Source organism: Pecten maximus, chromosome 9 (genome assembly GCF_902652985.1).
Source record: "Pecten maximus chromosome 9, xPecMax1.1, whole genome shotgun sequence".
Taxonomy (NCBI): domain Eukaryota; kingdom Metazoa; phylum Mollusca; class Bivalvia; order Pectinida; family Pectinidae; genus Pecten; species Pecten maximus.
The window spans coordinates 7,304,556-7,327,885 of NC_047023.1; the positions used below are offsets into that span (position 1 = coordinate 7,304,556).

General features: G+C 35.9%; 1 protein-coding gene and 1 long non-coding RNA gene across 6 annotated transcripts; both read left to right on the top strand.

Annotated features, from left to right (window-relative positions):
- Window positions 1–1,254: 1,254 nt before the first annotated feature.
- LOC117334302 (46 kDa FK506-binding nuclear protein-like) lies at window positions 1,255–18,558 on the top strand. Its single transcript, XM_033893829.1, is given in 14 exon segments — window positions 1,255–1,371; window positions 1,694–1,780; window positions 3,474–3,629; window positions 5,348–5,464; window positions 7,398–7,475; window positions 8,399–8,523; window positions 9,460–9,508; window positions 11,442–11,614; window positions 12,928–13,032; window positions 15,217–15,300; window positions 15,302–15,310; window positions 16,273–16,402; window positions 18,189–18,237; window positions 18,446–18,558. Coding segments are annotated over 14 exon segments (1,278 nt in total). The 5' UTR covers window positions 1,255–1,334; the 3' UTR covers window positions 18,525–18,558.
- Window positions 18,559–19,532: 974 nt separating this feature from the next.
- Window positions 19,533–22,327, top strand: LOC117334309. Of its 5 annotated transcripts, none has more exons than XR_004534083.1 (3): window positions 19,533–19,550; window positions 21,993–22,041; window positions 22,215–22,327. It is a non-coding gene; the product is annotated as an uncharacterized LOC117334309 (long non-coding RNA). The 5 variants fall into 5 exon arrangements; XR_004534084.1 differs by lacking the exon at window positions 19,533–19,550 and adding an exon at window positions 19,600–19,620; XR_004534080.1 differs by lacking the exon at window positions 19,533–19,550 and adding an exon at window positions 19,634–19,655.
- Window positions 22,328–23,330: the final 1,003 nt, after the last annotated feature.

The following is a 23,330-nucleotide window of genomic DNA, read 5'->3' on the forward strand; positions in this document are numbered from 1 at the left end:
GATTGTTGCCCACTCTTCTTGTAACTGTGGACATCCCTGTGAGGATGTGGAACATTTTTTTTCTTGTAATGTAAGCTTTATATTTCAACACACACCACACTTTTTTCCAAAACACTATAGGTCGTGAAATACATGTGATATACCCAGTTCAACTATTTTATTTTCATTTGGAAATGAAAATCTGTCGTAGACATTAATACAGAAGTTTTCAGACACGTGCAAATTTTCAACAAATCCAGCAACAGGTTTTAGGTAAAATGTATTAACTGTATGTTATGATTTGTATGTCACGTTAAATGCTTTCATGTAAAATATCAATATGTATTGTTTTAGAGGAAAATGCGTTGATAAGTTGAAAAAAAAACCTGTGCCAAATCCTCTTCTCAATTTTGGGACAATAAATATATGTTTTAATCAAACACATACATGGACCTTGATCTCTATAGTTCCCTACGTCAGACATATGACCCTACACTAGACAGGGCTCCTACACCATATGTATCTACAATGCTGAATGTCCAGGACTGGTGTCAGCCTGGACCGTGATGCTCAGCTGGACTCTGACTATAGCAGCGAGAGCCTGTACATACAATGTAATCTAGACAGTAACGATTTATCATCAGGCCCCTGTGGACCTCAAATTTCCCCGCCATCCCCAGAACTTATAACTGCATGATATCCAGACTTGGCAAAACGGATACAATTATTATTTCATCGGAATTTGATTGCAATCATCTGAATGGGTATAAGTTTTTTTTTTTTTTTTTTTTTTTTTTTTAATCTGCATCTAAAATTAAGATAGAATCTATTAGATCTAGCTGCAGACCAATTAATAACATTACTTGTCAAATTGTGGAAACTATAAACTTTAATTTGGGGATATAATTTTCACATTATTTGGACTTAAAATGTTTGTAGCAATATATTCAGTGGAATATATGCGGACAAACCGGTTAGTCAGAGCAGAGACCTATATACAATATAGTATATAGGTCTCTGGTCAGAGTTATATGTAATTTTTCAAACATATACAAATTATCTTGACGGACCTGCAAACGTTGCTAAAGGCCTTGGAAGTCTTTGTCAAGGCTCATTTGAAAACAATATAAAATCACCAGGTCCGTCTTTATTTCATAAACGAACACCATCGGCATAACTGGTTCAACCGTTCTAACCGCAAAAATGAAAACGGCCCAGGAGACCTAAATCCAAGCTTTTGTAGGACCTAGTTTCTGTGTCGTTTTACGACATTAGAACTGTTATTGTAGCGACCTTTTTACGGCTGTACGGCATGTGGTTAGATCGGCGAACAAGACATTTAAACTTTTAATCCAATGGTTGTTCTATCCGAAGTCCAGAACATGTTTTGGGGTAGGTTAACAATGACTTTAAAACATGTCTGTCTCACACCATCTTAAGTTCCGTGAAGACAGAAACCGTTGCCTCTATTTTTTCCAGATATATCATGATTTAGGCTTCAGCCACAGGTGTCGCACGTGTTCCATCAGTTGTCGCGATCGTAATATATCGGCTTATAGTAACATTATTTGTTCAAGTTTGGTATTGTTAGCCTCCAGAAATTTGATATTGTCAACAGATCAGCTTATTTATATTCTCTTTTGTCATTTTGATGTTAAAGTAGATCATGATTCGTGTCCAATAATTTTTGAATTAAAAATCTGTTTAATTCCAGGTGTGACATTAGATGGCGGAAAACACTACACACAAACTGTGGAGCGTTCCTTCCACATCTCCATGGCAGCTCTGGAACCGAGTACTGGTAAATAATACGAAAATCTTGGAAGGAAAATTACACTTTTATTATTCTGTGATACCTCATCACTCCGTTAAACTTATATATATAATTACTCCTATACGTATATGAGGTCTTATTCCACCTGATTACATTGGTGGATATTGCGACAGCCTGTCAAAAGTTTCCTGTGGTGTAAACCTCTAATATTATTGGAGGATGTTAAACTGTGATATTCTTCTCAAAGTTAGTGCTATTCAGTATTGTTACTTGTTGATCAAAAATGCCAATACTGTATATCTGTTATATTAGTGTTACTGTACATGTACTGTATATATAAATGCCATATCTATCTTATGGAGACTTATAAGGGAGATTGATGATTAAGGGATTGTGGCCTAAAATAAGGGAGATTTGTTTGTGACATTAATATCAATATTTACTCATGACTTTTGAGGTAATAAATGAATTGGAAAGTAAAAAAGAATTTGATTATATTTATTGAAAAAAATATGAAAACAACAAAAAGTAACTTGTATTGTGTAATGCAATTAGTAAACCTTTTGATACTCTCAATTAAAAAAAAATGTGTAAGTAACACAGAAAGTTTTAGAGTTTTGTGTATATAAACTAAAAAAAACTGAAAGTTGTTTGTGAGAAGAGTCTAATTATCTGCTGCAGGAAATCTCATTACAAACTTTAAATCCAGATATATGTAACAGAACATTTTAGGAGATGAACCCATGTTGACTTGGTATATGGGCTCCTATATAAACAGTAGGTGATCATGATCATAAAACTCTACATTCTGTTTGTGGTAAAGGTGAAAACCTCTGAAGAGCAACTTGATGATTTAATTTAGAAAATTTTTACTTGTTACATAAAAAAATTAATAATATTTTGATGAATTTGCTAATCAATATTAATATTGAATGACATGTTTCTCGTAGACCTGTCCTACACATAGGTATCCCATAAAATTGGGAAAATTTCCCCTAAATCCTGATTTGGTACATCTCCCAAATTGGGGTTAGATTTATCCCAGATTTGAGTAGTCATCCCTCATAAAACCCCTGAAAACTAGGAAACTTGGGACCTGGTCTGATATTGTAAGCAAAAGACCCCCACTACCTGTTAAAATTACATATAGTAGCTGCCCTGGCCATAGGCTTGGTGAGGAGTCTGTCACCATACATTTTGTATATATACATGTTGTACATTTCTGTATGCTACAACTGTGCCTAGTGGCTTATTCATGTGACATTAAATGAATTTTATGATTGCAACTTTGAACTGGGATAAATTAATTCAAGAACAAACACAGGTCAAATCTGTCAAAAGATTTACTCACATGAAAGCTGATAATGCCTTTCTTAATTGTAGCTTGACATGTACAGTATAATAGACTTGTAAACTGACACAAAAATCTTGATTTCAATTTAGGTCAGAAAAAAACAACTTTTGAGAAGTTTTTACATGCCACAGAACTAGCAGTAATACTAATTTAGTTCATCAATAATTGTGTAATTTTTATTCAAAGAAGGGAGATCATTAGCCTGAGATAATTTACACCTACGCAAGCTCACATGGAACATCCCTTACATGCAACAAAAAGTGTCACAATTTCTTTTCACGCATTTTCAAACACTTTCTCCCTCATTTTGGATTTGGAATGAGGTTTCAGAGGTTGACATGTTTGGACTTCTTTATACAATTTCAGATGGGAAGCTGTCAAAGCAGCCAGTGTCTGTGATGATACAACACGATAAGGCAGAGTTCATGCTTTGTACTCTAGAACAGGGAAAAGTCTACCAACAGGCACTAGATCTGAACTTCACAGAAGGCGAGGAAGTCACATTCTTCTTAAACGGCACAGGTAACAGATTGTTATGTGTGACACAGATAAAGTGATATGTATGTGTGACACAGGTAAAGTGATATTTTTGTGTGACACAGGTAAAGTGATATTTTTGTGTGACACAGGTAAAGTGATATGTATGTGTAACACAGGTAAAGTGATGTTTTTGTGTGACACAGGTAAAGTGATGTTTAAGTGTGACACAGGTAAAGTGATATTTACGTGTGACACAGGTAAAGTGATGTTTAAGTGTGACACAGGTAAAGTGATATTGATGTGTAACACAGGTAAAGTGATATTTTTGTGTGACACAGGTAAAGTGATATTTTTGTGTGACACAGGTAAAGTGATATTTACGTGTGACACAGGTAAAGTGATATTTTTGTGTGACACAGGTAAAGTGATATTTTTGTGTGACACAGGTAAAGTGATATGTATGTGTAACACAGGTAAAGTGATGTTTTTGTGTGACACAGGTAAAGTGATGTTTAAGTGTGACACAGGTAAAGTGATATTTACGTGTGACACAGGTAAAGTGATGTTTAAGTGTGACACAGGTAAAGTGATATTGATGTGTAACACAGGTAAAGTGATATTTTTGTGTGACACAGGTAAAGTGATATTTTTGTGTGACACAGGTAAAGTGATATTTACGTGTGACACAGGTAAAGTGATATTTTTGTGTGACACAGGTAAAGTGATATTTTTGTGTGACACAGGTAAAGTGATATTTACATGTGACACAGGTAAAGTGATATTTTTGTGTGACACAGGTAAAGTGATGTTTAAGTGTGACACAGGTAAGTGATGTTTATGTGTGACACAGGTAAAGTGATATTTTTGTGTGACACAGGTAGAGTGATATTTTTGTGTGACACTGGTAAAGTGATATCACCGGGAAACATGGTGACTATTTTCCAGTGTACACATATTGTGCTGAAACGTAGAATTAGGAGAAAGTCTTGGATTTCTTATGGCCTTAGCTTTACTGTACAATCAACCGATTGAGCTAAGGAGAAATTTCCCTAGTGAGTTGGTAGGAAGCCCATTAGCTTTTGGCAACATTTTTACATGAAGCAACATGATTTTGTAGAAAATATTTGCCGGAAAGCTTATAGTTGATTCAATATGCCCATTAGCTTTTGGCAATATTTTTACATGAATTGTTCAATTAAGAATATTGTATTCTACCTAATAAGTGCACACAAGAAGGGGCACATGTGATAAAACTAGATGTACAGGGGAAAGATTCCATGTGAAATCTGTGTGGGAAAATTATATATATCTTTATGTAGCAAAAACAATCCATTGTCTTGAATTTGGTTAAAAGACTGATGATTATATAATAGCAGATCAGTGAAGGAAGGAAGTTTTCATATAAATACTGGTATTTTAATTATAGGATAACCATCTTCTTTTCCTGAAGAAAGGTTGGGGTGTGCTAATTATGTAGGGACAGGTCCTCTTATTAAATACGGTAGGTTAAATACAACTTCTATTGCAATCTACATAGATAAATTAAAATTTGACATTCCATATGAGATTGATCTTCAAATTTTAATTAGATTGTTTCTACTCTTCTGTCACGTAGGACTTCGTGACTTGGGAAACTAAAACTTGTTTAGTCCCATAATTGTTACTATTGGCCCCTTCGCTCGGCTCTTTGGCATACAAAGGTTTTGTACTCCTGATGTTAAGATTTGTTTACATGTAATTGTGGTTAAATCTATTTATAGGTATTGTACACCTGACCGGTTACCTGGTGGAAGATGAGAATATGATGTCTGATATGGACGATATGGACGATGCTAACCTCAGCATGGAGGATATGTCAGATTCAGACTCAGATACAGGTATAACTATTGTCTATTTTGATCAGTGACCAATGTTGGTTATACAATTCCAGGTTTTCACCAGATTTTAACCCTTTGCCACATGCAGGTTATAACACTTCAGCACTCTGTGCCAATAGTGCAAAGATACATTGTTGCAATGCAACATTATTGCGCTGACTGAAATATACATGTATACACCATCTCAATGGCAGTTTTTGAGAAATTAAGCTTTGTTTTGATTAATTTTTCTAAACCTAATTTTGAAAGTGAAATAGTTGTTTTAGACATTTTTAGTAAGTTACAATTATGTTCAGAATTTCTTAAATTTTAATTCTGTGTGATTTTCTTTATAAAACCAACAACACATAACCACGAAATCAGCTGTATACAAACAGAACAGAAAAATTTCAAAATATTTTGACAATGTAATTTATAATTCATTGAATTCCTGTACATGAAATGATTCAACATTAAACTCACAAATGAAACAAACTGAATTTGCAAAGTTTTCACAAGAATATTTCAACAGTTCAGGCTTAAGCCTAGAATATTTTATATCCGATGTCGCGACGAAGGAATGTGTATCCGACCATTTTGGGTCAAATCTACCTTCGTTTTTCAAATGCCAGCGAGCGTAGTTATTAGTGTGTCGAGCTATGGTGGAAAACTGATTCTCATTGAAGAAAAGGTAGAAATAATCAATGGGACTTGCAGTATCAACATCAAAAGTTTCTGGAAGTACTGGCCCCGTTTCCCTAACAAAATCATTTACTGTGATCAGCGAAAAATCTCGGTCAACATTACCTAATGGCGGCAGTACAACTAGTCGCCGTTCGTCCTCATTTTCGGATTCGTTATCTGTTGACAGTTCATTTAGAACATCGTTAAGATCAATATCTGACTCAATGTATTCAGGTCCAAAGCCATCGAACTCTAAATTATCATCATCGTCGTCAAAAACGTCGCGCAAAATCGTAGCCACAGCCGCCATCACGCCTCGTTGTTGTCACACTTTTCTACACTCATGACTCACACTTTCTAGGTTAATTTATTCAAAAACTTTCGTATGAATGACGTGTACAAATCTGATTGGTCGATGCATTGATATCTTCTTAAAATAGTATCAGGGATTTCCAGATAGGTGTCGCTCTCAATCACGGGATTTTCCATGTCTAAGTTTACCGAACCGGCATGGCGTCGAAAGGCGCTTACATTGAGATAATGTAGAGGCGTCGAGAAGCGCTTACATGGAGATAATGCAAAGGCGTCAGGAAGCGCTTACATGTGGCAAGGGGTAAAGGCGTCCAGAGGCGCTTACATGTGGCAAAGGGTTAATGCACTCTCTGCTGTAGCTTTTAGCTCACCTGGCCAAAAGGCACAGAGACCTTATATTGGTCTTGTGGCATGCTGGGGTGATGAAGGGCTACGAAGTTTGTTCAAATGAGTGACCTTGACAAATTACATTCAAGGCTAGAGGGGCAATATGCTTAACTCTTTAAACAACTTCTTCTCCATAATCTCTGTGTTGAGTATTATACTGGAATAAATGGATTCTAAATTTAAATTAATTAACCTAGCCTTCTCTAATATTTGGATCATGTGGTTATCAATGTGGTGTTATCCATTACTTATTAGTAAGAACTTTAATGATACAGACTATAAGTCTGATACTGTCCAAAGTAACATATTGATACAGACCATAGAAGAGCCTCGTTCACAGTTAGGTTTGTAGCCATATTGTAGACACCTGCACATGTGGTCATGGATAAATGTCTCCGTCTAGAAGTCACTGTTGGGTCGTTGTTAAGTCTACCATCAAGTAACCTGCTAACAAAACAATCAGGATAGCATCTGCAGAAGCAGGTGAGCAGTACATGCCCATTGGGCCTCTTGTCTTCATTATTACATCTTTACCAGTATATTCCCCCTGATTGTGATATTCTGGTTTCAGCACCAGCACTTGTGGGTCCAGATGATGATGATAGTGATGAAACTGACGAGGATGAAGACAAGAGTCCAGTTGTAACAGGTATTTGTAGGTTATGTGGTATATATAGTAAAACTTAACTTCGTTCAGTCCAGAAACAAGATTATGAAACAGTTGTGCAAGTTTAAATTCAAATTGAGCTCTTTTAGCTCACCTGTCCATACAGCAAGTGATTTGATGTATATGTATTAGATATTGTGCTTATTCTGTAGTGATGTATGCGTCATCTGTACAGTGCCAACATTTTCCTTGCAAAGATTTCTTCTCAATAACAAAGGCCGAAATTCGTGAAAAATTCATCCTTACACCATTTCTCAATAACTAAGAGGTCTATAGCTAGCTAGGGTTGTGATATTAGTCTAGAATCAGATTGGGATTAAGATCTACTGATCACATGAGTTTGTTCATTTCATGTAATGTTAGCGTTATGTGGGTTAACGTTAAAATCTTTAAAATAGATTTTGAATGATCTAGTATGCTTGGTCAAAGTGCTATCTATCCCTATAATACTCTATTTATGACATATAGAAAAGTGAATTAATTTTGGACCAACATCTAAGACCTAAATCATTGTATAAGTCAAATGGATTGAAGTCTTGACGTCTACTCTAAATAAGCTGTAGAACTGGTAAGTGATTCAGGCCGACTGGAGCTTTGTTTTTCATTTGCTTGTGTTGATATTATATTGTTACTGCAGGCTTCAACTCAAATGAATGCATAGGGATACACATTGTTTGATGTTTAAAGGAAAGTATTTCAGAATCCAAATAATATTTGTGGTCATTCTGTTAGTCATTGGTTAACTTCAAATGTCAAAGTTCACATGGAACCCTTTTCTGCATGCCATGGGGCATTCATGTATGTGAGATATTTTCTGATTTCATCATATATCACTTTAGTTTGAAACCCTTGACAAACCCAATATTGATGTGTATATATGTAATCTTGATAGCACTATTTTACAGTTTCTGCCAAAAAACGGAAACAAGAACAGAAGGAAAAGAAAGGAAAGAAGAAAGCAAAGGTTGTAGTGGTAGAGAAAGATGATGACTCTGAAGATGATGATAGCGATGATGACGATGATGATGATGTATGTGTAATAACACTGTTTTAGTTACTACAGTATTTCATATTCCTGTTGATGATAACCTTTTTACATTTCAAACTCTTCTCAAGTTCCAATGATGGGATTCAGCTCAAACATACCTGAAATTATCCTTAAATGGACCTGATAAGTAAATTGTTATTTTTCAGGTTGATAAGAAATTCATGATAGCCACGATGGCCTCCTTCTTGGAAAAAACATTTTTTACTTCTTCTCCAGTTTCACCTGTGCAATTGAACGGAAAATTGCTGGGGATGTTAAGGAAACCAACAAAGTGTTGTTATTTTTTAGCCTCATAAAAACTTTGACACAATAGCCATGGTAGCCATTTTGTAACATGATGGTGCAATCATAGTTTTCCTGAACAAAACCTATTTTCAACTTCTTAGCCGCATCTTAAAAAACAACTTTTGAATTTAATTTTTGTTTCCACTGGTGCCATTGGCAGGGATGTTAAGGAACGGGGACAAACAAAGTGGTGTTGTTTATCGGCCAGGTGGGAATTTCTACCTTGCATTTTCGGGGCCATTTTGGGATCATTGTTTTCCAGAACAACATCTATTTTAAGCTTCTCAGTTCCACCGGTAGAATTGAGATTTTTTTTCCGGGTTAGTCAGAAATCAAAGACGGTGCCAGGGCCAACAATACCACTATATTTGCTGCAGAGTATATATACTACAAATACGTGGGGTCTTCAAAGTCAGATGACTGTTAAGGCCCATGGGCCTTTTGTCAGAAAAGGCACCCATTTATACAACACCCAGCACAATATCCATTTTTAAAAAACTTTCTCACATATTCTCTTAAGGCTATATTTTCAATAATAGAACCATGTTGATTTCACAAGTATATCTCTAACACTGCATTGTTCACTTATGGTTTTATTTTTGAAATTTACTGCAATTATAATTTCTTTTATAGGTGCAATTTGCATTTGAAGACTTTGATGATGATGATGACGATGATGATGGTGAGATTTATGTTCTTTATTGTCAAAATGTAGACAAGTGACACTCTTCAGAACACTAAATACTGATTTGTCTGATTGGGATGTAGGATGTTTTATTATGAATCTACAAACACAACTGAGACTTCTTTTTATGGATTTTGAAAAATAGATGTTATTTAAATATTTTAGGTCACCTGAGCGATGCTCAGTGATCTTTTACAATCTGTCTTTGTCTGTCATTGTCTGTCGTAAGTTAACATTAAATTTCACATTTTCAACTTCCCCTCAAAAACCCCTGAATTTGATGAAATTTTGCAGAAAACGTCCTTGGCTAAATGTCTACCAAAATTGTAAATTATCTGATCCCAACCCCTCAGGAGCCTGAGGGCTGGGGCCAAAGATGGTTAAATTAACCGATATTTGAAATAAAAAATTCTCAATACCCAGATATGGCAGAATGATATACTCTTCATGGATGGAAGGTTCTTAAGGTGCTTTATAAAAAAATGTAGGTTTCATGACCCCATGGTGTCACATTCTCCCTTCCCTGAGGGGTTAAATTTTACTATACCATAAAAAACTGATTTTTCACATGTACTTTTTGGAGCTGAAAATGCTGGAATAAACCTTCTTTCTGCATATTTTGCGCATGCAAAAAATTGACCAAAAACAATGTCCAGGAGGCCCAAATCGATGTATGAAAATGAAACTAAGTTGGATCATCACAAAATTTTGCTTAAAATTATTCTGTCGCATCATTTACGGGGCCAAGATAATATTATACAGCTATGCTGAAAAAGTTACTTTTTTATCCATTAGGCCATTTTGAGTAATGTTTTTGTCTTGGACTCAACAAAATCATATTTTATTCAAGTCTTTTTGATAGAATTTTAACCCTTCAGAATTATTTTTTTTTTAAATGTATATATATATAAAGTAGATCTATATATGCATTGATTGAACTTGTTATAATTGACTGGTTTAGCTACTGAATGCCCTGTTCAATAAGTTATTTATGGCAGTTTCATGTAAACTAGTTGGTGTGATAATTTTGACCTGTCTATAAAGGCAACCTGTCTATAGTGACCGTTTTTCTTCCTCTCCTATGGCGGTCTTTAAAAGCAGGTTTGACTGTACTCTTCATGGATGGAAAGGTCTTATTTAAAGGTGATTTATCAAAATTGTAAATTTTATGGCCCATAAGTTTCAGGTTTCTCCCTTCAGAGGTGCTTTACTATACTATTTTACTTGATTCAAATTTTGTTAGAATTATGTAGAGGGATGAAACTGTACCACCATTTACATTGTAAAGACAAAGAAGATCGTTATATGTTTAAGACTCAGGTGACCTTTAAGGCCCATGGGGCTCTTGTCTTGTTTGATTGGTGGAAATTAAGGTATTATCTGATTTTACCGAAGTTGGTTTTTGGTGTTGAGAAGGATGCCTTAAATAATGGCAGCAGTTTGGAATAGCTCTGTTGCCATTGTAATTAAAAAAAAATAGTAAAAATTTATACGATGTAGGATTTTATCAAACATTTGTACATAGGAATGGGTTTTGAGGGATGCTGAACATGGTAGCAATAGTTTCAAAAATGTCTGGTTGCCATGGTAATGAAATGGAAGCCTCTGATTGGTCTAAAATCTAGATATTATCTGATTTTGATGAAATTCGGTATGTAGGTGATTCATGATAATATAATTGCGAGTACCTGTGACTTTCAAAAAAAAAAGATGTGGATTTGAATAAAAATGTCTGCTGTTTGCTCTCTTCTTATTGGTGGAAATTAAGATGTATAATTTTAATGAAAGGATGGTATTGGTGGAACAAATAATTGAAGTTTCTTCATGTTTTATTATTAATTATGTGGATAGTTTTGGGGACTTTTATAACAGGCTTCGTAATCATTTATTTTTTATCATGAAATTGGAAATATTACATTCATTCCTTCAGATGACGATGATGAAGATGATGATGATGATGAATTGAATGAAGAAATAGTTAAACAAATAACAGCTAAAAAAGTGCAGCCAGCAAGCACACCGAAAACGGGAAAGAAATCTAGTGTAAACACTCCGAAAAGTGAGGTGAAGGCTACACCTCAACAGAAACCGGAACAAGCACAGGTATTGATACTCCCCACATAAACAGATGTGTACGTCCTACTGGTCACGACACCAGACTAGAACATTCAGAATGTCTCTAACTCTGGTTCCAGTTGAAACTCGGACTAACTCTGTACAGGAATAGGTTACATTTACTCTACAGTAAAACTCACGTGTGTTGAACAGGCTGGAATAAAATACATTGGATGTGTCGAATGTTTTGTTCAGTCCCGATTTTACTTCTTTTTTAACTTAGAAAATTAAACACAGATGTTTCTAACACTGTTTCATCAAATTTTGTGGTTTTGTGGAATAAATTTTGTGGTTTGTCCCTTTTAAGTTATACCAAACTTTCCTGTTCTGAGTCAAAGATCCATGCATCGCGTTGTCTGATGTAAACATGCATCCTGGCTCCAGTCCGATGGACTGATTGTGACCGGTCAGCTGTATCGCTGTTAGACTCATGAAACCAGAAGTGTGAACGGTAAATGTTATGTATTTCCTATCACTGTACTGCTCAACCGTTCATGTGTATCAGTAAAGGTGTACAGTAGCCTCGGTAGGCCAATCAGATCAGGTGCGTTTGAAAAGGGAGCCTTGATCTTTTGAAACGAAAGATGTGATTGGTCGATCACGAGTGTATACACATATGTGCAGAGCCATTGGACACCGCAATTCATGTAGAAAATGATGGACGATTATGATCAGCTTGATAAGTTTTTGAGAGGGATAAATCCTGAATTTTTACAGTTTCGTGATGAATTTAAAAAGATCACTGTCACTCGTGAAGACAGCCTCAGTTTTCGCGGACAGTAGTATTATACACCTTGTGTTAAAACAGCTGCTCATTTCAAAACTCTTCATCTGATTGGCCTAGCAAAGCCCATCTCCGATACACATAGTTGAGTGGTACAGCGATAGGAATTATACAATATTTTCGTTCACACTTCTGGTTGCCTGAGTCTAAAGGACTCTAACATCAATCAATAATAAATCCCTTTGTTTATACTGTAGTATAGGTGAATGCTTTAATCTCTACATAATGAGTTATCAAACATCTTTTTATTTATGTAACTTAGAATACATGCCAGATAGAACACTGTTTTCTTCTCTTCAAAACCGTGTGACCAATTATGCTTGAGTGTTTTTGCTGCGTCCTTCATGATCACCTTTTGTATGTATCCCATCTGTCGAAGTAGTGTAGGTTTACAAGTTCCTTAATCTGTACTTTTTATGGTAGAGGAATGAAGGGAAAAGTAGAGAAAACATCTTGCATAGAACCAACCCGGCACCATGTCCCTTTGTAATTTCTTGTTGTCATATGTTATTAACAGAATGGTTCAGAAAACACAGAAAGTAAAAAGAAGAAAAAGAAGAAAAAGAAAGAGGAAAACAAAGGACAGACACCTGGAGGTCCTGGAGGAGATTCACAAAAAAAGGTAAAAAGGATTTTAAATTTTCAGTAAGAAACGTAATGAGTTCAAAGTAATATTGATTAATCCCTAAGGTTTTAAATGATCAATTGCTCATTGTAATGGACAATATTGATGTGAATCGTGTTAAATGATCAAAACCTCATTGTATTGGACAATATTGATGGCAGTCGTGTTAAATAATTTAAAACCTCATTGTAATGGATAATATTGACGGCAATCATGTTAAATAATTTAAAACCTCATTGTAATGGACAATATTGATGGGAATGTTGTCACTTGTGATTAAATGTTATGTGATCAAAGATTGGTTCAAAGGTGAAGGCCAAATGTTTTGTCTTGAGAACTGGTTTAATGTAAAACTAAATTGGTGGGAATGATGCTATTGTAGTTCCTTAAAAGCAATATGCTTTTCTGATCACATTTACCAGTAAGATTAGTTTTACCTGCTAAAATTCTTCCAAAGTTTCCTTTACAAACCATGTTTATCTTAGCCCTCTATTTTTGAACATCCCCTGAAAACTTAAACATATATTTGTTGACCAAATCAAAGGACCTTTTATAGGAACAATGGAATTTTGCCAACGAACCAATTTGACCAAAACCCCATGAGGTTTAAAAATCAAAAGGCCACAAGGGCCTTTGATATGGCCTATTTATGTGTATTTTGCGCTCAGCTATAAACATAAAATTTTAGTTCAGTTACATAGAAAATGTGGCATTTTCGGATTGTTTCAAATTCTTTCATGGAAACAAACACTCACTTCTGGTAATTGTACACAAACAAATTTTGAACATAATTTAATGTATTGTGTTGATTGATTGTAGTGAACATTTCGAAAAAAATCAAAATTTGGTATTTTAGAAAAACTGCTCAACTCTCCTCCAAAACTGCTGAACCAAATTCAATGAAATTTTTCTGGAAGCTTCCAGAATTATATGGTCTCCTACCCTGAAGGGCCTGAGGGATAGGGCCAAAAAGGGTTGAATTGACTAAAATTTAAAAAAAAAATCTTCATTTCAACTTCCAGATATGGTAGAATCAAATACTCTTTACAGATAGAAAGCTTAAGGTCCTTTACCGGAGTCTTGGGTGCCTTGGTAAGGGGTGAACTTTATTATAGTTTATGTAGGGAAAACACATTTTTGAGCATTATATGTTCCAATTGCTGTTAGAAATAAAACTTGGTTAGAATTATTAGTATGGAATGTCTATTGAATAGTATTTGCATACTGGCACAGACTGACCCCTACAGGCTTGAGGGGAGGAGTCAAAAAGGGTCAAATTCGGCAAAATTTAAAAAATCTTTTCTCAAGACCCAAATAAGGTAAAAACAAGTACTCTCAATAGGTGGAATGGTCTTCAGGAGCTCTACCAAAACTGAATTTTGTGACCCTGGGGTTTCATGTTTGCCACTAGGGAGGGGGTAAACTTAAATTTACTATAGTTTACATAGGGAAATCACATCTTTGACTATCATTTGTTGGATTTCTTTTGGAATTATTTCTAACGTTATAAGAATTCAGTTTTGGAAGGTTGTTTGATGGTATGCAAGTTTTGCCCCAGACTGACCCCCAAGGGCTGATGGATGGGGTCAAAAAGGGTCAAATAAATAGAGGATATCTAACAGTGTCTTCAGTAATACCAAATATATTTCACGAGTGGGGCTAATATTTTGATATTTTTCACGAGTGCGCAGCACGAGTGAAAAATATCAAAATATTAGCCACACGAGTGAAATATATTTGGTATTACTGAAGACACTGTTAGATATTCTGTTTATTACATTTTTTATCAACGAAAAACCTACCCCGTATGCTAACTAGGCCTACAGCGAAAGTTTGCATCCAAAAAAAAGTAGTTCTCCCTGTCCAGGTGCTGACATATATGTAGGGCTTTCTGATTGGTCAATTATTTTGGTATTTTCTAATCATTAATTTGATTGGTCAAATCAGCAAAAGTGATATTTTTCACTAGTGAAAAATATGATATCACTTTTATAGAAGGAATAATTTTTGATATTTCACTGGTAAAAATGTAATAAACAGATATATTTCAAAACTCATGTGACCATAAGGCCCATGGGCCTCTTTTCTGTGTATCATTGTTTTGGACATATCTGTCTTTCAGGCAGACATGGAAATAATGTTTTAGAAATTAGAATATATGTATTTTATAATGAATTGTAGGACAAGACTCCAAAGAAGACTGTTTTAGCTGGTGGAACCATCAGTGAGGAAGTCAAAGTTGGTCACGGGCCAGAAGCTAGGAAATGGAAAAATGGTAAAGGATTTGACAAAACCTGCTTACAGTTATCTTAACTTTATCTGTAATGTTTAAAAGGAGAAAACATCTTAATTTATTTTTCAACTTCAATAGAAGGCCACATATCCAAAACTGCTGAGGGTACACTTCATTTTGTGATCATCAAAGTAGCATGTCAGTTTGTTATGTTGGGTATATAATAATTGTAGGAGTTCAGATAATTGAAAGTTTTGATTAAACAAATATGGGACACTGTTGTTGCGGCTTGCCCAGAACTTTGACAGTTGTGTATTATGTGTCTATCCATTCATCCATATCCAGTTCAAATATTCAGGCTTTTGTTCCAGTGACTTAATTTGCGGAAGAAATTTCACATGAATTATTACTTTTGAACACCACGTATTTGACACTCAGTCAAAGATTTGTTTTCTTGGAAAAAAGGTAGGGGCGTCCTTATTAGTGCAGGTGCCCTTATTAGGTCATATACGGTACTTAGAGTGTTTATACAAACCTGATAAGAAGTTTTTGTTACTAAAGCAATATGTTTTAATTGACATAAAAGTGCTTGCATAGAGCTGTAGTTCATCTCTCAAAAATTTGGAAACAAATCAAAGCCATGCTGGCAGCCATATTTGTTATAATACCTTCTAGTACTGGATCTGGAATCCAGACAGATTTTCAAGAGCATTTTCTTTTCAGAAATGAGACACTTGGGTTTATGAAAAAATAGAGATAAAAGATTCATTTTTCAAATGGGAACTGATAGATATGCATGATGTATAAAAGATATATTGTACAGCCTTTCGGAATATGTTGTATATTTAATCTTTAATTTTCCAACTTTTCCCCATATTTGTTGGCCTAGTAGTGTGGCAAGACGTATCATTATATGTAATTCTTGTTACGATGAGTGACATTCAGGAAACTATCTTGTATACACATTGCACTGTCGATGGATTATATTGATTTGTGTTTTCCAGGTACACGTATACTACAAAGGGACGCTAGGGAAGTCTGGTAAACAGTTTGACTCGTGCAGTAGTGGTAAACCTTTCAAGTTCCGACTTGGCAAAAAAGAGGTGATCAGTGGCTGGGACTGTGGTGTGGTCGGTAAGTAAATTACCTCTGGGACTGTGGTGTGGTCGGTAAGTAAATTAGCTCTGGGACTCTGGTATGGTCGGTAAGTAAATTATCTCTGGGACTCTGGTGTGGTCAGTAAGTAAATTAGCTCCGGGACTCTGGTGTGGTCGGTAAGTAAATTACCTCTGGTACTGTGGTGTGGTCGGTAAGTGAATTACCTCTGATAACCAATATTGAGGATAATTATTGGAGTCATTGAATTACTGGAGACTCTGTCAATGAGTCACTGTCAATGAGTCACTGTCATTGAATCATTACTGGAGGCTTGGTCAGCCAGTCATTGGAGATACAGTCATTGAGTTGCCACTGGAGACCTTGTCAATGAGTCAGTACTTGAGACTCGGTCAGTTAGCCAACCGTCGACACTTGGTCAGCATGTTACTGGACACTTGGACTTTGTCAGTGAGCCATCTCTTGAAACTTGTTCAATGAGTCAATATTTGAGACTTAGTCAGTGAGTTGTCACTTGGTCAGTGAGTCAAAATTTGAAACTTGGTCAGTAAGTCAACATTCGGCACTTGGTCAGTAAGTCAACATTCGACACTTGGTCAGTAAGAAACTGGAGACCTTTTCAGTAAGTCAGTACTTGAGACTTGTTCAGTGAGTCAACATTTGAAACTTCGTCAGTGAGTCAACATTCGGCACTTGGTCAGTAAGTGGATGGAGAGTCTTTGTCAGTAAGACATTAGGGACTGGTGTGCCAGTTGTTTCCCTTCATCAGATGATGAACCTGGTCGATCATTTAGATTACAGATCGTACTAGTATCAACAATATGAAACAGTATGTTATGGACTAACAGCAAGTGTACAGGGATGAAAGTTAAATTAGAATGAAGACTTGTTTTTCTGATAATTATTTTGTCTGAAGTACTCCTAAGAAACTGGTGCCCAGATTCCAATGAAACTTCACACAAATATAGAGGACCATGTGTTGATGTGCATGAAGTTGCTTGAATTCCAAATTGTTGCTGCCATGGTTACTGGTCACAATAAGCAGATTTGTCTTGTCTGGACAACTCCTCCTGAATCTATGGACTGATTTTCACAAAACTTCACAGGAATGTTAAGGAATGTGTAGATATTCATGCAGCTGTTCAAGTTCCAAAATTTCGGTTGCCATGGTAACTGGTCACTATTAACAGGTTTTTTCTTGTCTGCATGACTCCTAAACTTGTGGGCCGATTTTCACAAAACTGAATAGGAATGTTAGGGAACATGTATAGATATGCATGCAGCTGCTTAAATTCCAAAATTTTGGTTGCCATGGTAGCCAGTCATTATCAACAGGTTTTCCTTGTCCAGATAACTCCTAAACTGGTAATCCGATTCAAATAAAATTTCACGCATATAAAGCGCCATGTGTATTACACGTATGTGAATGCAACTTTTTTTCTCAGAATTATAGTTGCTATGGTAACAGGTCATTATTAAAATATTTTCTTATAAAGAGTTTTAACCCCTCAGTCATTTGGCAAATTTTATAGTCATCCAAAATGAATTCTAAATTTGTAAAAATTCAAAATACTATTATATAATAAAACTGTACTTTGCAAATAACAGGAAGAGGGAGCGGGGGTATTTAGTCAGCCATGGGCTTACAGTTCAAGTTCTATGAGTACAAAAATGAACACTGTCAATTTACAAAGCTTCACAATAGGGCTTAGCAAGGATTATATCACAAGATTTTGTTTAAAAGATAAAATATGAATACCTAGTCCAAAAAATTTTGATAATCGTTCACATTATTTCTCCACAGGCATGAAAGTAGGAGGGACGAGAAAGCTGACAGTGCCACCACAACAAGGGTAAATTGATTTTTATATTTCAATAAAATTAAGGTCACAAATGAATCCGTTCACTTTCACTTAAATAGATTTTATATATAAATTATTAAATATTAATTTATAAATAGACATTTATATCTCGATACATAACATTTAAATCTCATCAATTATAATTGTTTCCATGTGAAAATCTGGTGTTGTTGTAATCTTTAGTCTGTTCTTATTACAGATATGGAAACCAGAGAACGGGGCCAATACCACCAAATAGTACACTGGTGTTCGAGGTCGAGTTAAAGGCCGTCAGCTGATTCAACAAAACTCAATAAAAATGTACAAAAAATATTAAGAAATTGTGGTCTGTCTGTTCATGAATGTGCAAAATTAATAATCACGGTGTTAGATTAGCTTGGGATCAGGGAATTATTGTAAAATACGGTATGGATGGGTATTTCATATTCCTCTTCTCTCAGACTGTCTGTCCATGCTTTAGTTTCTGCTGTACATGCTATCATAGGATCTTCAAGTCACTGTAACCTGGTATTTTTACCTCTAAAAATCATTAATACATGTATCTGTCATAATATTACATGATTGATCAACAAGATCTGTATGTGGGTAAATCTTGGGAAGATGGGTAGCGTAACCGAACGTGAACCAGACAAGGCCACAACACAACAGTTTAAATCTGCTTGTATAGAATGTGTCGTGTTGTAAAAATGTCATGTTGTCGCTATGTCGGCTTGTCGCGTCGTCCTTCCTGTTGTACAAGAACGTGACCCCGTACAGGATGTTGTCACAGCATGAAGGGAACATGACGATGGTACTTTAATATTGTCTTGTAATGGACACGAAACGGAACTTCTGTGCCAGTAGAAACAAAAATGTTACATAAGCATTGGCAACGCTAAATCAAATTTAGGATGACTATAGAAGTAGATTTGTTTTTAGAAGAATTTCAATAAATTGTCCATTTGGCTGTTTCTTGCATTTTGGGCAAGGCTCAAAATTTCACATTTTTGTACTTAACTGTTTCTTGCATTTTGGGCAAGGCTCAAAATTTCACATTTTTGTTCTTAACTGTTTTCGCTAAAACCATCATTGTATATATTGTATATTGAAATTTTAAAGAAAAAAATAGAAATATGATGAGTGTTTTGCAATCATCAAAAATAAATTCGGTTCGGAATTCTTCTATATGTGTCGGGTCCCTGTGTATTGTACGCACTCTTAAGTAAGTTCTGTTTTGAGAAGACCACGGAGAGAACATAAAGTTGGAGCTACGTATATCCTTTGAATAATGTTATTGATATTAATGAGGGACTCTGGTGTGGTCGGTAAGTAAATTATCTCTGGGACTCTGGTGTGGTCGGTAAGTAAATTACCTCTGGGACTGTGGTGTGGACGGTAAGTAAATTACCTCTGGGACTGTGGTGTGGTCGGTAAGTAAATTACCTCTGGGACTCTGGTGTGGTCGGTAAGTAAATTACCTCTGGGACTCTGGTGTGATCGGTAAGTAAATTACCTCTGGGACTCTGGTGTGATCGGTAAGTAAATTATCTCTGGGACTCTGGTGTGGTCGGTAAGTAAATTACCTCTGGGACTCGGGTGTGGTCGGTGAGTAAATTACCTCTGGGACTCTGGTGTGGTCGGTAAGTAAATTACCTCTGGGACTGATGTGGTCGGTAAGTAAATTACCTCTGGGACTGATGTGGTCGGTAAGTAAATTACCTCTGGGACTCTGGTGTGGTCGGTAAGTAAATTACCTATGGGACTCTGGTGTGGTCGGTAAGTAAATTACCTATGGGACTGTGGTGTGGTCGGTAAGTAAATTACCTCTGGGACTGATGTGGTCGGTAAGTAAATTACCTCTGGGACTCTGGTGTGGTCGGTAAGTAAATTACCTCTGGGACTCTGGTGTGGTCGGTAAGTAAATTACCTCTGGGACTCTGGTGTGGTCGGTAAGTAAATTACCTATGGGACTCTGGTGTGGTCGGTAAGTAAATTACCTATGGGACTGTGGTGTGGTCGGTAAGTAAATTACCTCTGGGACTGATGTGGTCGGTAAGTAAATTACCTCTGGGACTCTGGTGTGGTCGGTAAGTAAATTACCTATGGGACTCTGGTGTGATCGGTAAGTAAATTACCTCTGGGACTCTGGTGTGGTCGGAAAATAAATTACCTCTGATAACCAATATTGAAGATAATTATTGGAGTCATTGAATTACTGGAGACTCTGTCAATGAGTCACTGTCAATGAGTCACTGTCATTGAATCATTACTGGAGGCTTGGTCAGCCAGTCATTGGAGATACAGTCATTGAGTTGCCACTGGAGACCTTGTCAATGAGTCAGTACTTGAGACTCAGTCAGTTAGCCAAAGATCGACACTTGGTCAGCATGTTACTGGACACTTGGACTTTGTCAGTGAGCCATCTCTTGAAACTTGTTCAATGAGTCAATATTTGAGACTTAGTGAGTTGTCACTTGGTCAGTGAGTCAAAATTTGAAACTTGGTCAGTAAGTCAACATTCGGCACTTGGTCAGTAAGTCAACATTCGACACTTGGTCAGTAAGAAACTGGAGACCTTTTCAGTAAGTCAGTACTTGAGACTTGTTCAGTGAGTCAACATTTGAAACTTCGTCAGTGAGTCAACATTCGGCACTTGGTCAGTAAGTGGATGGAGAGTCTTTGTCAGTAAGACATTAGGGACTGGTGTGCCAGTTGTTTCCCTTCATCAGATGATGAACCTGGTCGATCATTTAGGTTACAGATCGTACTATTATCAACAATATGAAACAGTATGTTATGGACTAACAGCAAGTGTACAGGGATGAAAGTTAAATTAGAATGAAGACTTGTTTTTCTGATAATTATTTTTGTCTGAAGTACTCCTAAGAAACTGGTGCCCAGATTCCAATGAAACTTCACACAAATATAGAGGACCATGTGTTGATGTGCACGAAGTTGCTTGAATTCCAAATTGTTGCTGCCATGGTTACTGGTCACAATAAGCAGATTTTTCTTGTCCGGACAACTCCTCCTGAATCTGTGGACTGATTTTCACAAAACTTCACAGGAATGTTAAGGAATGTGTAGATATGCATGCAGCTGTTCAAGTTCCAAAATTTCGATTGCCACGGTAACTGGTCACTATTAACAGGTTTTTTCTTGTCTGCATGACTCCTAAACTTGTGGGCCGATTTTCACAAAACTGAATAGGAATGTTAGGGAACATGTGTAGATATGCATGCAGCTGCTTAAATTCCCAAATTTTGGTTGCCATGGTAGCCAGTCATTATCAACAGGTTTTCCTTGTCCAGACAACTCCTAAACTGTTAATCCGATTCAAATAAAATTTCACGCATATAAAGCGCCATGTGTATTACACGTATGTGAATGCAACTTTTTTTCGCAGAATTATAGTTGCTATGGTAACAGGTCATTATTAAAATATTTTCTGATAAGAGTTTTAACCCCTCAGTCATTTGGCAGATTTTATAGTCATCCAAAATGAATTCTAAATTTGTAAAAATTCAAAATACTATAATTATATAATAAAACTGTACTTTGCAAATAACAGGGAGAGGGAGCGGGGGTATTTAGTCAGCCATGGGCTTACAGTTCAAGTTCTTTGAGTACAAAAATTAACACTGTCAATTCACAAAGCTTCACAATAGGGCTTAGCAAGGATTATATCACAAGATTTTGTTTAAAAGATAAAATATGAATACCTAGTCCAAAAAATTTTGATAATCGTTCACATTATTTCTCCACAGGCATGAAAGTAGGAGGGACGAGAAAGCTGACAGTGCCACCACAACAAGGGTAAATTGATTTTTATATTTCAATAAAATTAAGGTCACAAATGAATCAGTTCACTTTCACTTAAATAGATAAGTAACATTTATATCTAGATACATAGCATTTAAATCTCATCAATTATATTTGTTTCCAAGTGAAAATCTGGTGTTGTAATCTTTAGTCTATTCTTATTACAGATATGGAAACCAGAGAACGGGGCCAATACCACCAAATAGTACACTGGTGTTCGAGGTCGAGTTAAAGGCCGTCAGCTGATTCAACAAAACTCAATAAAAATGTACAAAAAATATGAAGAAATTGTGGTCTGTCTGTTCATGAATGTGCAAAATTAATTATCGTGGTGTTAGATTAGCTTGAGATCAGGGAATTATGGTAAAATACGGTATGGATGGGTATTTCATATTCCTCTTCTCTCAGACTGTCTGTCCACGCTTTAGTTTCTGCTGTGCATGCTATCATAGGATCTTCAAGTCACTGTAACCTGGTATTTTTACCTCTAAAAATCATTAATACATGTATCAGTCATAATATTACATGATTGATCAACAATATCTGTATGTGGGTAAATCTTGGGAAGATGGGTAGCGTATATACGTAACCGATTCGGTTTTGAGACGAATCAAGAAAGAAAATTAAGTTCGAGTTACGTCCCTTGATTAAGTGTAGCAGGCAGATATCGGCCCGACTAGAAGGTTAACGAGAACCGATTTGTCAAGCGAAAAGAAAATATACTGAAAATCTTCTGTGCAACACGAATTCTGTAAACTTATTCTGCAATAAAATTATAGTATAGTATAAAGATGAATTTTGAAAGAAAAGAATACTAATTTTACATATACAAGCTACTTCCTCTTCTTAATTACTGATTGGAATTTAAGTAATTTGACTGGAAATATATATGTAAGTTGTACGATTCAAAACTATATATATACAAATGGTGGAGGCTATACTGCTATAAACAATTTTTTTTTAAGAATGACAGGAATTGATTTGGATTGTACCGTTGTTTTGAGATGCATTTTAAAATGTTGAAAATTATTTGTAATTTATATTTAATATTAGATGAGGGAATGTAAGCCCTCTGGGCCTTTTGTTGGGAGAGGCAGCTCAGAAAGTAGGAAAAACAGTTGTAATCTAACGTAAATGACAGTATACATTTTTCTTTTCATTAACGCCCATTCTTTTTTCTCTGGCTTGTATAGTGGTAGCCCGAGTTTCCTCTGGCCCTGACACCATGTCTGCCTACACCAAACATGGTGTCAGGGCCAGAGGAAACTCGGGCTAGTATAGTG